The 15,571-nt window shown below is 41.3% G+C and overlaps 2 protein-coding genes and 1 non-coding gene across 3 annotated transcripts; all 3 read right to left on the bottom strand.

The window, feature by feature from the left end:
- Positions 1–6,165: 6,165 nt before the first annotated feature.
- On the bottom strand, positions 6,166–9,390 carry RPS20 (ribosomal protein S20). Its single transcript, XM_056854291.1, has 4 exons — positions 9,284–9,390; positions 7,645–7,744; positions 6,967–7,040; positions 6,166–6,348 (listed from the first exon to the last, which is right to left on the bottom strand). Exons 1-4 carry the CDS (start codon positions 9,284–9,286, stop codon positions 6,166–6,168), a joined length of 360 nt encoding a protein of 119 aa, XP_056710269.1. The 5' UTR covers positions 9,287–9,390.
- Positions 7,103–7,170, bottom strand: LOC130482210 (small nucleolar RNA U54). Its single transcript, XR_008933501.1, has one exon. It is a non-coding gene; the product is annotated as a small nucleolar RNA U54 (small nucleolar RNA).
- A 4,542-nt stretch (positions 9,391–13,932) lies between the features above and the next one.
- Positions 13,933–14,979, bottom strand: MOS (MOS proto-oncogene, serine/threonine kinase). Its single transcript, XM_056854288.1, has one exon. It carries the CDS (start codon positions 14,977–14,979, stop codon positions 13,933–13,935), a length of 1,047 nt encoding a protein of 348 aa, XP_056710266.1.
- Positions 14,980–15,571: the final 592 nt, after the last annotated feature.

Below are 15,571 nucleotides of genomic sequence, written 5' to 3'. Positions count from 1 at the left end.
AGTTTTCAGAAATGTTAAAGGTTCAGGCCTCTGAAATCCTCATTAAAACAACAGAAAAACAGCAACAACAAGGGGGCAACCAGGAATTTGTTCCCAGAACAAAGCAAGAGAAAAAGAAAAGAAAAACCACACACATTCACAAAGTAAGATTGTAGCTACTAGGGCACACCTTTTCAATGATTAGACACCAGCCTCTTACCATTCAGTAGAAAGTTGCCCATTTCACGGGGATTCCAGAAGTCTTTTATTGGCCAGCACTACAGAGTAACACATAGCCAGGACAGGATCCAAATCCAGCCCACAAACCCCTTTCCTCCTTCCAGATCTACCACATTAGTAACACCATTGCCCCTTGTTCCTATGCTTGCAAAGGCATTACCCACACACCCTGCATCATTGGCTATCATTAAATACTGAATGCCCCAATTTAGTAGAAGCTAATTCAAATTCTGAGGCATTAACAGAAACAATACATGATTTAAAATACTCTGCAAACCTATTGTCTGTCAGACACCACATGTACATACACACCAACCTTTGCTTCATTTTTTTCATATCACTCTCTCTTGCAGTAGCACTCCTCAGAGACTACACACACAGATATACATGTCTTGGCCCAAACTAGGCACACTTACACCCTTTGGTTGACACAGGTTTACCCATATCTAAAGCTTCAGAGCAACAGGATGTCTGGCTTTAATCCTCCATGCAATTACTTGGGAGGAAGTCCCAATGAATTCAGTACAACTAGCAAATATGCATGGAATCAGGCTTCTTTCCCATATTTTCATTCACTTTGTCCTACTTCTAACTTTTACAAATAAGTCTTCTTCTTGCTTTTACAATCACATCTTTCCATCATAGTCTTCTTTACACATTTACTTACCTACTTCATGTACAAGCCCTACTCAGTCCCACCTTTTTTGCCTGTGATATCCTCTACGCCCCTCCCCCAAAGTTTTATGGGCTACCATTGACCAATAAGGAACAGTCAAGCAACATTAGTAACCATCAATCCACTCATAGTCCCACCCTCTAAATGACTTAATAAGCAATCCTAATAACTTCTACTCAAAATCATATTCAGGTCTATTCAATGAGGCAAAAGCCCAGGAAAGTGTTTTTGGGCTTTCTCTGTCAGAACACTAAGAGATAGGCAGTTTTCTATGGTATAAAGCCACAATGAACCACTGAAAACAATAAAGACACCAGATCCTCATTTGGGCCTGCAAGTACTTAATGAACTTTATAGGACATCTGCCATTTTACACTTACCTAGAACTGATGTACTTAAGACTCATGTGCATATCATTACAAAGGTAATTAAAGTGACAGTCAATCCACTGCACTGATTTGCAGGCCCAGGAAATAAGGAAAAATGAAGTAGCCATCAGTCAGGCAAAGCAGCTTGACAAAGCTTTATGCACATATACCACACCCTCTTTCTCATTTCCTGTTGTGGCTCTGATTACGTCTTACCATTTTATTTTTTGGTATGCAACGGTCACCTCTAGGCTGGATTACTGTAACTCACTCTATGTAGGGCTGCCCTTGAGACTGACCCAACGGCTCCAGCTGGTTCAGAATGCGGCGGCATATATAAAGCCAGTGCTTTACCATCTGCACTGTTCCAACTGGAGTATCGGATCAGGTTCAAGGTGCTGGTTTTGACCTTTAAAGCTTTACACGGTCTGGGACCCTCGTATCTCCGGGACCGTCTCTCTAGTTATACCCCCCCCCCCCCGAAGGACACGAAGATGGTCTGACGAAAATTTATTGGTGGTCCCTGGCTCTAAGAGCGTGCGGCTGTCCTCAACAAGAGGACAAGAGCTTTCTCAGTCCTGGCTCCAGCCTGGTGGAATGCTCTGCATAGTAACATCAGGGCCCTGCGGGACCTGAAAGTCTTCCCAAGGGCCTGCCAGACAGAGCTTTTCCACCAGGCCTACAATTGAGCTTATATTATCTATACCATCTTACTGGTCTTTCCCCACCTTGAGTGGGAACAACGCAAGCGAAGGGTTGCCACCTGTACGATCCTTAGAGTTTTAAACCTGGTGCGCCATCATGTTAGGTTTTAGAATTTTATTGTTGGTTTTATCATGAATATTTATATTGGTTGTTGTATTTTAAAATGATGTTACCCGCCCTGAGCCAGCTTGCTGGGGAGGGCGGGTTATAAGTCTAATAAATAAATAAATAAATAAATAAATAAATAAATAAATAAATAAATATTGTGGCCTGAAATTTTGAAGGACCCATAAATGATATCATTCCATTTATAAAAGACAGTGGTTAGAGTGTTGGAAAAGAATCTGGGAAACCCAGGTTCAAATTCCCACTCTGTTGAGGAAGCTTGCTGGGTGACCTTGGGTCAGTCACACACTCTCAACCTAACCAACCTCATAGGGTTGTTGTGAGGGTAAAATGGAAGAACCAGGTAAGCAGATTTGGGGCCTCCTTGGGATAGAAAGGCAGAGTATAAATAAATAAATAAATAAAAATCCTGGAAATGGAAATATACCTCTGATACTACATGAATCCCATGTCTCTGAGAAAGAATAATTTCAGATCAGTTGTTGTTCCAAATTTTTACTTTAGGCACTCAAAAGTGTCACTGTTCTGTTTTACTGTAAACTGTAATGGACCTGAAAAAACATCTCTTTCTTTAATTATTGGTTAAAACTCCTTCAGATGGCAGAAGATAGTAAAACAAATCCTGTTGTATTTTGATTACCCCAAACTGCCCATTGAACTCACAGAATAGCTCAACTAGTTTAATTCATTATTCTCCCTAGATTGTCTAAATTCTGATGTGTCCGTTCTTAGAGTAAAGAAGAGGATAAGAGACATATTTGTTGTGTATAATTCTCTAGTGTTAAAAACTGGTCTCTGGTATCGAATTAAATTAAATAAATAATCTTACATTTGTGCTAAGGAACCCTCTTACCTTGCTAATGCTGCATTTGCTGCCCTCTGCTGTAATATATGGGTAATCATACAACATTCAGCATAATTTAAGATACTGTGCTTGTGGTGAGGAAGCAGATTTCTTCTATAACCTATTGAAGAAGTGTGCCAGCTGGACATCAGAAACAATATTTTCCTAGCAAAAAACACATAGAAAGTGTGGCTACTGATCTGGTGGCCACAAATATTTGCAAAACCTTTGGTTGATCCTGAGGCCAATTGTAATCTGGAAATACATATTTTGTATCTCCCTGCTTAAATGCGTTGGATTCCTGTATGGATATTCCGTTTAACAATTTAAATATGATGCGCATGTTTCCCAATAGGATCCCATGTATCAACTAAGGTAATCAGCCACCCTGAGCCTCACCTTGGTTGGGGGAGGCGGCATAGAAATTGAATGAAGCGCCTCACTTCTCATGGTCCTGCCTATTCGGGAGGTTCATTCAGCTGTAGCCTGTGCATGGTCATGTTCAGTAGCAGTACCCACTTTGGAATGGCCTGCCTGACATGATAAAGAATGTTCCTACTCTCTCTTCCTTCCCTCAAAGGTACAAAGTCGAATTATGTCAATGCGCCTTTTCTGGAAAGAATGTCTCTAGGAACTGGTGTGTAAAGTGCAGTAGTCACAGACAATTTAGGGCTATTCCATAGGCAAGAGATGTTCAGGGGTGGTATGGAATTGCCTATCTCTGCAGAACATCGCTGGACTTCCTTGGTGGTGCCCCATCCAAGTACTAACCAAGGCTAGCCCTGGCTTAGCGTCTGAGATCTGATGGGATCAGGCTAGTTTGGGCCATCTAGGTTGGTTGGGAAGCTGGTAGTGAGTGACAACTTGATGTATTTTGTATTTTAACTATGTTTTATAATTGTGTAAGTCATTTTGTGCTTTGAGGAATGGCAGGATATATACACCTAAATGTTTTGTGCATCTCCTGTATATCCAGCAATCATACTTCAAACAGTCCTTTGCATAAATATAACCAGGAGATATCCTTTTGGAATTCCACTCGTCAGCTGCATGTATTTATACATGTAGGGATAAAAAAAACACAGTCTAAGCATCCATACAGTACACTACTTACTGCAAGTTAGAACTATCCAAGGTTGAACAATTGCTTTAATTTAATTAAAACGCATGTAAATACAAAGGTAAAATATGCAGGCCAGAATATACTTTAAGAGAGCCATTTCTACCCCAAATTAACAAGATCACAAAAATATCCCGCGAGCTTTTTTTTGCTATATACTTTTATATTAAAGTCTCTGTGACAGTATCACATTCAGGTCTCTTGCCTAACAGTGCAATCCTAAGCAGTTATTGGGGTTGCTAGCTCTGACTTGGGAAAATCCTGGAAATGTGGGGGCAGTGCCTGGGTAGGGAGCTCAGTGGGGGGATGCGATACTATAGAGTCCACCCTCCAAAGCTGCCATTTCCAAAGAAACTGATTTCTGTACTCTGGAGATCAGTTGTAGTAATTCTAGGGGAAATCCATGCCCCTGCCTTGAGGTTGGAAATCCTATGTTATACCCTTTATAAGCCCATAATGCAGCAAAATGAGGCAGACGAATTATGAGGATACAGAAGTCAGTACCATGTCAGACTGTTTGGGTCATATTCTTAATGCTTTCCGTGCAAATATTTCCTGCAAAAAAACAAAATTAGCACATCCGAGAATAAAGTTAGAGCTTCTTTCCTTGCACATAACTCTATTTAAGAAATTAAAAGGTAAAGGTACATCCCCTGTGCAAGCACCGGGTCATTACTGACCCACAGGGTGATGTCACATCCTGATGTTTAATGGCATCTGAAGGAACCAGATAGTAAGACTAACTAAGCTTTAACCTTTTTGTCTCCCTAATGGGGCATCAAAGCAGGTTACATTGTTCTTCCATTCTGTTCTTACAAGCCTGCAAAGTATACCCCAGGCTGAGAGTCTGGCCCAAGGTAACCCAGTCTTTCACCCTTATACCCAGGTTGAATGACTAATTCATACCTCAAGAACATGGGCCTCCATCAGTTTCATTTGGCTTCATCTTACCTAAGCAGTTGACCAAAACTATCTCAGTCTAGTCTAAAAATATTAATTTTAAAAAACAAGAAATTATTATTAATCTTTCTCCTTGGTTATATTGCCAGCCTGAATGCTGTACACATTTTCACTATGCTCTCCAAAATCAACTTCAAGAGTTCAAAAAAATTCTAGATGAATTGCTTTCTTTAGCCTTATTTGTTAGTTGCTACCACTCAAGAACAGTTAAACCACCTTCAAATACTAGTAGCATTGTTTTCAAGTTCTTTCCCAGCATTTTAAGCATTTGACAGTACTCTTTTCAAGCCGAGATATATTCAATAAAATTCACTTCAAACCAGATTTGTTGATTTAGTCATTCTGCTTTTAAAGTAAATGATCTTCCAACTTTACAAAGCTATTAATTCCATGGTATCTATTTGTCCTCTAGCATTTGCGTGGTATAAGTGGACTATAACTCTTTAAGCAAGAAATGCTGTGAAATGTGGTATACTGCAATTTGTTAACGTTCCTCAGCCTAACAATTCATTATCAGTGCATCTTCAGTGCATCTTCACGTGGCACGTTAGCATTCCACAGGAAGTTCAGGAAGAATCCCTGGGACATCCATGTGCTGATTCTATGATTGACCATACATATCACATTGCTTCTGCTGTTCCCACATGAGAAACTGGAACCTGCTGATTTGTCCACCTAGTCCTACTACTGTTTATTCAGACAACAGCTGTTCAGGATCTCTGCTTTGTCTTTAGAAACACCCTGCCTCCATGTAATTTTTAGAATTTCCAGTTATCCAACAAACAGATTTCAGCCAGTACTTCAGTGAATGAACATTAGACTTGGACTAGGCAGAATGCAATTCATGAATCAGCTACTCAATGGTCTCGAACAAATATTTGGTTCCAAGATTATATAAAAATGCTCTATAGATAATTTTGGTTATTTAAGTAATTAACAGCAGCAGTGCCACCTTATGCAGGGAGAATTATATCTAGTTAATTCATATTAGTTTGCCCCATTTACTTAATTCACAGAATGATTTCAGTCTATTCACACTCACGTCAGTATCCTATTAACTTTATAGTTCTTTATAATAACAAAGCCAAGAAACTAATAAGAGGCACGTAAAAGTTTCTAACAACTTTTATTGAAAAGATGACATCATTTAGGCATCAGCAATAGTAACTTCAACTTCTACACCAGGCTCAATACTGATGGAAGTAATCTGCTTGACAATCTCTGACGGACTGTGCAAATCAATGAGACGCTTATGAATACGCATCTGGAAACGATCCCAAGTCTTGGAACCTTCACCACAAGGGGTTTTCCGTGTAGTGATTCGCAGAGTCTAAAACATGAATAAACACAACAGCAAATTCATAAACAGATTTCAATTAGAATTTTATAAGTCCATATGGAAAGTGAAGCCTAACATAAAATACATTTTCCATACATTTTGTAAGTGGTTATCCATGATGCTATTAACTTCAAAGTTTGGAGAACTAAGCAATTGGGTGCACTTATGCATAATGAAATGCTAGGTAAATATGGCCTTTGTGTAGAGGAGCCAGGAGGGAGTTACCATATGCAGTTACCTCCATCTAAGCTTACCAAAATCAAACACTGTCTCAGCAATGCTTATAAGAATTCCTGTTCACAGCAATCCTACCCAATTCTTTCATTGCCACTAACTTTGCCCCGAGGCGCATGAACCTGTGCAACTCTCTCTTCATATTAACTTCATTTTGTATCCTCAACCACTTGAAAGTAACCTTTAATAAAAGTTGCAAATTTCTTCTGTCCACTGCAGCTACACCAATGCCCACACTAGTCCCCCCACACAAAAAAGAGATGCTGCCCTGAACAAGGCCAACCATTCTCCCTCTCCAGGTTGAGGTATCACTATCATCTATTACATTATTATTAAACTGTATTTGGGGATTTTCCAGAATCCATAATTATATACCTTGGTAGGCATGCGAACAGGTCCTTTCACTTTTAGGTTTTTTTCTTTCGCACCTCTGATCAGATCTGCACAGACTAAAAAACAATATACATTTGTAAAAAAATAATGTTCATTGCTATAAGCATTCAGTAACCACTGTTGGCTCAGAATAGCGTATTACAGAATCACTGAAATTCAGTTAACAATTGGTTTTCCTCACAGCCAACCGTATGAGTAAAAATTTTCATTCTAAACTTATCATTATCATCAACTAGAATTTTTATTTAGCATAACTAGGGAAATCATTTTACTGCTCCTGCCTTTCTTGGACATTAGAAGAAGAGTTGGTTTTTATATGCCAACTTTCTCTACCACTTAAGGGAGAATCAAACCTGCTTACAATCACCTTCCCTTCCCTCCCCACAACAACTCTGTGAGGGAGGTGGGGCTGAGAGAGTGTGACTAGCCCAAGGTCACCCAGCTGGCTTCATGTGAAGGAGTGCGGAATCAAACCCAGTTCTCCAGATCAGAGTCCACCAAACCACAGCTCTTAACCACTACACCACGCTGGCTCTCATACTATAACATTACTGTGGAGACAAGTTACTCTAGAATACAGACCATAAGTTACTTCCCTTCCTCTAAAGTGTGCAGAGTGGCCTAGATGGCTTTTGCTTAACAGTCTATTTTGCTACTTACCTTTCTCAAGAGATTTCACATTACGACTTGTCAAGGTAATTCTGATTCGGTGAATTGCTACTTCCTGTTCAACAGGTGCCTTGCCACTATCTTTAAATGCCTGCAGGAAAACAGATCACAAAGATGAGCTTGCAAGCCAAATATCTGTCAGAGTTCAGCACAAAGCAAACACTTAACAGGGTTACAAATACAAAAAAATTTGGAGCTCTCTCCTGATGTTGAAAGCAAACGACAGCTGAAGGCCCCTCTCCACCTCAGCAACAAACTCTTGCAGAACTCTGCAGCAGTTGGAGGAAAGAGCTGCTTATGTCCCGTCTTTTAGATCAATGTCTACAGCAACGATGACTCTTGTTGCCAGGGAAAGTGGAGATGATGGGGCTCAAGGGAATAGTTAACACTAATACTAAAAACATCCTGCAAAACAGATGGCTGGCGGTGCTCTAAAACGTGAACACATGAATAGTCATTCAAAAAGGAAGAGAGCCATATTTTTCAGTTTTACTCCAAGGTACCTTTTGTGAAAACAGCCAACTTTCTGGAAAATAATATAATGCTGCTCAAGAGTCAAATCTTGCATTTATTTAAAGTTGCCTTTTCCTCCTTTAAAAAGTCTCTCATAGAACAACCACTTAGACCTAGATCTAGAAAGAATCTCTTCGCCTCCCACATCCCCATCACAATTAAAAGGGCCAAAAACGAGCTTTTAAGACACTCGTGTATACTGAAAGGGCAAGCAGGCGACAAAGCAGAATTCCTTTCCCCTTTGCAAACTTACTGAAACCACAACCCAACGACCGAGTCTCTTTTCAGACTGGCGCTTAAATATTTCTGCCTCGCATAAAACCCCTCCTCTCTGCCTTACTGAAACACACGTGAGTGCAAAAAAAGCCAGTGATCCAAAACAGGGCGCCGCGTTCCCCAACACCTGGGCAGCCCGAACCAACGCACGCTTACTCAGACCTAAAAGGGCAAGAGTCCAGTAGCACCTTAAAGATTAACAAAAATATTTTCTGGTAGGGTATGAGCTGGTAGGGCAAGAGTCCAGTAGCACCTTAAAGAGTTACAAAAACATTTTCTGGTAGGGTATGAGCTTTCGTGAGCCACAGCTCACTTCTTCAGATATCTGAAGAAGTGAGCTGTGGCTCACGAAAGCTCATACCCTACCAGAAAATATTTTTGTAAGTCTTTAAGGTGCTACTGGACTCTTGCACTTTTCTACTACTGCAGACAGACTAACACGGCTACCCACTGTGAATTACCAGTCTTAAAACTGCACTTCGTTGAAACGTGTCCATCTTTGCACACCTTGGCGATATCGCTACCGTGCTTTGGCACAGCCCAACAGAGTTACAAGAGGAGCATCAAAACAACCACCCCCAGACGGTAAAAATGGGGGACAAAAATGAACGCTCCAGTCAAGCCAAAGAGATAAAAACGCTGCAGACATTTGCGCGCGGAGCGTAGGGCTTCAGCTCCTTAAGCCGCGAAGGACAAAAGGCCCGAGACGCATGCGCACAGCCTTGCTCTCGCGGGCGGCGCGAGGCAATGGGGGGGGCTCACAAGCGACAGCCGTTCAACGGAATTTCGACCGCGCCTCCAGCACAGCAACTCCCTCGCTCTCCCCCTCCCTCCTCCTCACCATGGCTGGTAGGGACCCTTCCTGACCGACTTATTCCAGGCCGGAGCGAGCGAGGCCCAAGGAACAGCGGTGAGTCAGGATAGCGCCACACCACCCGGCCGCGAGCGTACACAGAGAAAGAGAACAGCGCAGGCCAGGCCGCGCGCTATATAGGCCCGCCGCGAAAGGCCCGCCCCTTTGCCCTTCGCCCCGGAACCGGTTGGGAGGCAGGCGAGGGAACTGGTTACCACAGAGTGGGAAATCCTAGTGCGGGAGGCGGAAACTGCGCCTTCTAGAGGTGCTGCCTTTTTTATGATTATTATTTGCAGACCTCCCGGGAGTGGAGGTAGAGCGGAAACGCGCGGGAGGTTTTGCCTTGGACTGACCACTCTCTAAATAATTCACAGTGGGTCGCCGTGTGAGTCTGTCTGCAGTAGTAGAAAAGGGCAAGAGTCCAGTAGCACCTGAAAGACTAACAAGAATATTTTCTGGTAGGGTATGAGCTTTCGTGAGCCACAGGTCACTTCTTCAGATATCTGAAGAAGTGAGCTGTGGCTCACGAAAGCTCATGCCGCCAGAAAATATTTTACTGGACTCTTGCCCTTTTCTACGACTCTCTAGATGCACATTTTTCCCAGCCAAATTCCCAAAACTCAAAAATAAGCCCCCGTGCGGTTTTGAGAATTCAGATGGGGGAAATGTGCATCTAGAGAGCGGCAGATCCGAGGGACTAACGAACATGAGCCGGTTTATTCGGAAGTTCAGCTGAACACAGTAGGGTTCACTGCTAAGTACGTACATCTTAGGTTGCAACACTGCGTTCTTGCCTGAGAATTGTTCCCTTGGACTCAGCGAGACGTCGCGATAAACATGCGTCAGATCAGGTTTGTAGTTTTAATCTAGTACTCATTCTTCTCCAAAGTCCAAACTGTAGCTGTAAAATTACAACAGTCCTGTAGCCCCTGCCCCGCCACACACAAACACACCGGCTGAGTTTGAACTAGGCATGCCCTGTTCGTAGTTCATGGTCAGGTGTATTCTCACTTCATTTCCACCATTTGATATGTGCCGAACATTTTGCCTGATTTATATCTAGACGTATAGAAGGGAATACAGACTGTGGGGCACTGGTTAGGAGGCAGGCAGCTGGGTACTCATTTGACCTACCTCGGAAGGATGGAAAGCTGAGTCAACCTTGAACCGGCTACCTGAAACCAACTCAGGTCGTGAGCAGAGCTTGGACTGCAGTACTGCAGTTTACCACTCTGCGCCACGGGGCTCCTTAAGATTGCAAATTATAGAATCTTTTTTCAAAAACAGTCATCTAGTGGCACACGCATGCAACAACACAATTTCTGCTAAATAATGGGTTCTTACAGTGTGGTCCTGAACAGTGTTACATCTAAGCCCATGGAAATCAGGTCTTTAATGCATGGCTGTTTCTTTCGCAGTCATTCCTCTGATGGCTTTGGGTCCTTGTTTTGATTATGCATGCCATTTCTGACTGTCAAGAGTTTGCCTTGCACTCCCCTTGCATGTCCCCATGTTTTGCCCGTGTTTTGAAATTCAAGATAAAACAGTTCCCTAAAAACGTGGCCAAAACTCATCTCAATTGGGCAGACCTGGCAATCTCCCCCTCCCCCCAAAAATCTGGTAGACGCTTATAGTCTTTCTTTGTTTTGCATCTGTTTAACCTAATAATCTGCATATGCTTATTTTTTTTCCTTTTGTTTTCCTAGTGTGTGAGAACACTTTTCAAATTATTTGTTTAAATTAAAAATGAAAGCTGAAGATGGAGAATGCAGACAGAAAAGTTGGTGAGGGAGGGGGTAGAGACTGCAAGAGCAGAGAAAACAGGAAAAGGCTAGGGTTACTAACCTCCAGGTGGTGGCTGAAGATTTCCTGCTATTACAACTGATCTCCAGGTGATAGAGATCAGTTCATCTGGAAAAAAAACAGCCACTTTGGAAGGTGCACTCTATAGCATTATGCCCCATTGAAGTCCCTCCTTTCACCAAACCCTGCCTTCCTCAGACTCCACCCCCAAAATCACCAGGTATTTCCCAACCAGGAGCTGGCAACCCTAAGCTATTATCTATTATGTAAATTCACTTGGCGTGCTAAATAAATTTACTTGTACCTAAGAATAATAAAAGAAAATTTGATTTTAAGCTTTCCTTAAAGGACAGTAACTCTCAGCTTTGTTCCTCAACCATTTTTCAAACTATAAAAGTAAGAATTCCCTTTTAAAAAACCTAAATGATTTCCTCATTATACATCTAAAGAAGTGACTTCTGACTCGATCATTTGTTTCAGCATGAAGTTAGTCTTTAAGGTGCCACTGAACTTCTGTTTCATTGTGCAAACTGTCATAATAAAATATTACTCTAGTCCCAATACAGAAAATAGCAGCACACTGTATATAAGATAATTTCTTGAAATATGAAGGAAGCTTTTAAAAGCAATTGTTGGGGGGGGGGGGGGGAATGTAGACTGTACTTTTGTTAGTGGACACAAACCACACACAAAAGAGCCTCTCTGTACTGTGACCGTAATGGTGGTGGCCGGGGAGTTCCCAGCAATATCCTTGAAGAATTTTCTCTAATCAAAACAAAGATGTCAGCTATATCCTGCTGGTGCAGCTATTTACAAAGAAATCATATTAAACTAAAACAAACCACGACGTATATTTTCAGGCCACCATGGAGTATATCCCAACAGAATAATGATGATATCATCACATGTTGTGGCAAACTATCACCATCCTTATGTCTCCTGTTTTACTACCCAGGGGGTATGTCAGATTTTATACAGCAACATCATATAACCATGAATCTATGCCCCAATTCATTATCAGTATTAGAAGTTTATGTTTTGCTTATTGCCCAAAATATTTACATTGCAGGTTTATACAAGTTCTGGCCAGCAAAAATAAGTTAAATAGGTCAAAGTCAGATCAGCCTTTATTTAAGCTTATACCCTTGGTAATTCACCCAGTTAGCTTTGGTTTTGAGCTGCACAGCCAAACATCTTATTTATATGTCTCCTCTTACATAGTAGAAGGAATATTACAATCACTCAGTTGATATGGAACAAATAGTGTAAGAGATACCATGGTAAGTGACAGTGAATCGGAGGTATCCCAGTGACCTCCGTGGGAGAGTTAAATTCTGCCGCTACTAGATAAGCAGACAAATACATCCATGGCATATTGTTCAGGGTTCTTAGGGTATGCTAAAATTAGTGTGTCAATAGTTGTCAGCATCTTTGATTTATTTTTTAATATAAGCAATATAAGAAAAATGCTATATTGTCTTTAAATATTTTCAAGAATTATTCAGATAAAATAATTTCCACATACCGGTAAAAGCTTTAAATTTGTTGAACGTTAAGATCACACTTAATTTTTTCCTAATTAAGTATTTCAGTTATAGTATTGATTTAGCTGACACAGAATTAAATATAACTTAAAGTAACTATGCTAACTCCAATCACACTCTATGTTTTTTGAAGAAGTCCAATCACTGTATAAGAATATATACAAAGTAAGCAAGTCCTTCATAAATAGGGTTGCCAGCTCTGGGTTGGGAAATACCTGGAGATTTTTGGAGCGGAGCCTGAGGAGGGTGGGGTTTGGGAAGGGGAGGGACTTCAGTGTCATAGAGTCCAATTGCCAAAGCAGCCATTTTCTCCAGGTGATCTCTGTCGGCTGGAGATCAGTTGTACTAGCAGGAGATCTCCAGTAGGAGGGTGGCAACCCTATTCATAAAGTGTATTGAGTTGCAATGAGCAACTAGATGAGGCACATGTTCTTGTGGCAGACAAAGTAACTAATTACTAGTCTTTTGTAATGTATAAATATGTTCCTTGGCAATTTGCAAAAACCTGTGTATCATGCACACATATCTCTGCAGTGTTTGCAATGCCAGTTCCCTCAGCTTAAAGCCAAGACCTTCACGAGAACATTTAGAACATGAGGTAAAATTATTTCTAGTGAAATTTACTTACAAAGGACCACCAATGTCATCTTCAGCAACAAAACAAATATACTTCCAGTTACTTCCCTTCTTTTGTCTCATGAATTTACATACATTTGTTCAAGCCAAGCAGTATGACAGTTTTGTCACACACATTTCTTTACAGTTCGAATCATAATTGTGTACCCTACTTCTATGAAGGTTTATTCAGTTCCTCTGCAATCAGTAGAGCTTACTACCAGGTAAATTGCATAGTACTGCAGCCCAAATTTCAGAAGTCAGGATGGGGAGAATCAACCTAAAGGAAGGGAAGGAAAACAGGCAGGCAGACAAGCAGAAAGAAAGAAATTAGAATTAAAAAACCAACAACAAAAAGCCTGAATACTGCTGGACTTCTTGACTTCATGAACAATTTTAAGCAGGTCTAGTCAGAAGTAAGTTCCATGCTATTCAATAGGGTTTAGGCCCAGGAAAGTGTTCATAACATCTACAACCAGTTGATAACATTCTCCTAAGCACAACATGATCAAAACTATTTCTAATTTTCGGGGAATAACTTTATTTATAGAATATTTGATCACTTGTAACATCTTTTTTGAAGCTCCCTTTACGTTCCAGAACAGTAACACTAATTTACCAAGAATTAACAATAATAAAACTGTAAAGAGATTTAAGACAAGATGATAAAGAGTTTTACACTGTTAATGATAGAGAAAGAAGATTGTGGAGGAGATGATCTGCACTAGGACGCTCTGCTACATCAGCTCTCCAACAATGTCCAATTATAGTCTCAAGTGTTCGTCCAGTGGCTGAGTCTCTAAACACAGCTGCAGTCAGAGGGGGGCGCAGGTTATTAGCCACCACAGAGTAGAGTATGTACTGGCGCTCACCCAGATAAGGCTCTTCCTGTGTAACCATTTGCCATAGAGTAATGGCAAAAGAATAAATATCTGCTTTGGAGGTGACTTTTTCCCCTTTCAGGAGTTCAGGAGCTCGGTGGGTATATGTTCCCCCTTGGTGATACAGCTGTGGGCCTGAGGTTGCAATATCCTCTAGCTTCTGGGAACACCCAAAGTCACCAATTTTGCAAATATTTTGTTCAGTGATGAATATGTTTGCAGGTTTTAAATCCAGGTGCACAATTAACTGTGAATGGAGAAAGGCTAAACCTGCCACAATGTCACGGGAGTAGCGCAGAGATTGAGCTAGGCTTAAGCACTCTCGGCCACACCCAAGGCCATCATCCTTCCTTTTGACTGTTACCCAGTTAGTCCCATAGATAACATGATGCAGAGTGCTGTTACCTACATATTCCATTATTATGGTCCCCAGACTGTCCTGACCAGCAGGGGAGCATGTGCTAGCAGCTATTACACGCACCACATTTTGATGATTGAGGCGTGCCACGTTTAGTTCTGCCCAGAAGCTCTGCCGCGATGCTAAACTGTTCTTACTGCATTTCTTCACCTGCTTTACAGCCACTGTAGCTCCGCGGTAAGTAGCCTTGTAGACCGAACCAAAGCCACCAGAGCCTAGGGGATGCAGCAGACACAAATGATCCCAGTCTATAGAACACCAAGCCAGGCGAGGGGGCAGCCGACGCAGCTTGGGAGAATTTTCCCCTGCCAACAGCTTTCCATTTTTGGCAGGCAGCACCAAGGGACTGCTACAGGGTCGTACATTCAAAGATGGAGAAAGTTCCAAATGAAGAAGACGACTAAGAGGTAGAGGAGATGGCATGATTATCTAAAGTTAGGAATGGTAAATAAAAAAATTAACCAATTACTGTGGAAGCTTTAACTCCAGTTCCTGTCTCATAAATATCTGCATCTATTTTCAGATGATAGCCATTTTCATAGTGATTTACTAACCTGGGCCTATATAGGGAATTTAAATTACAGTCTCAATCCTAAAAAGACTTATAGCAGTAGCCTAATACTCAAATTAACTACCACTGAATTCAATGGGACTTAATCCCTAGGAAGTATGTTTAAAATGACAGCCTTACAAGGATATCAATTACATGTAAATGTTTTCAGGAGGATTGGAAATTAAAGTGTTAACCCTTTCTTGTATAATAGGCCTTAGTATTAGTTTGTACATGCCTGAAGACACCAAGTAAATAGACCTGAGAGATACAGGGTTGTCATTTTAGGAACACCCCCCTCCATCTTTAAGAGCTGTAGGACAGACATTTAGCAGCCATAGCTTTCCTCAGCACTGTATCTCCATGCTACATACCTGATGAATGTCTGTCTGTCATGCAGCAACACAAGAGCTCTGCCAGAAAAAAAGTGGAAAGCTTACATAGCCTTAAACAACAAAGATTATT

The sequence above is a fragment of the Euleptes europaea genome, chromosome 8 (assembly GCF_029931775.1).
Source record: "Euleptes europaea isolate rEulEur1 chromosome 8, rEulEur1.hap1, whole genome shotgun sequence".
Taxonomy (NCBI): Eukaryota; Metazoa; Chordata; class Lepidosauria; order Squamata; family Sphaerodactylidae; genus Euleptes; species Euleptes europaea.
The sequence above is the reverse complement of the archived record's forward strand: the minus strand, read 5'-3'. Positions and strand labels throughout refer to the sequence as shown.

What these genes read in the sequence shown, in the direction of transcription:
- RPS20 (XM_056854291.1), bottom strand. An exon ending in TGTGAAATCTCTTGAGAAAG is followed by an intron (nt 7,041 to 7,644) that starts GTAAGTAGCAAA and finishes ATTGTTTTTTAG; the next exon opens with TCTGTGCAGATCTGATCAGA. An exon ending in CTGTTCGCATGCCTACCAAG is followed by an intron (nt 6,349 to 6,966) that starts GTATATAATTAT and finishes TTCATGTTTTAG; the next exon opens with ACTCTGCGAATCACTACACG.
- MOS (XM_056854288.1), bottom strand. Translation starts at nt 14,979, where the DNA reads ATGCCATCTCCTCTACCTCTTAGTCGTCTTCTTCATTTGGAACTTTCT.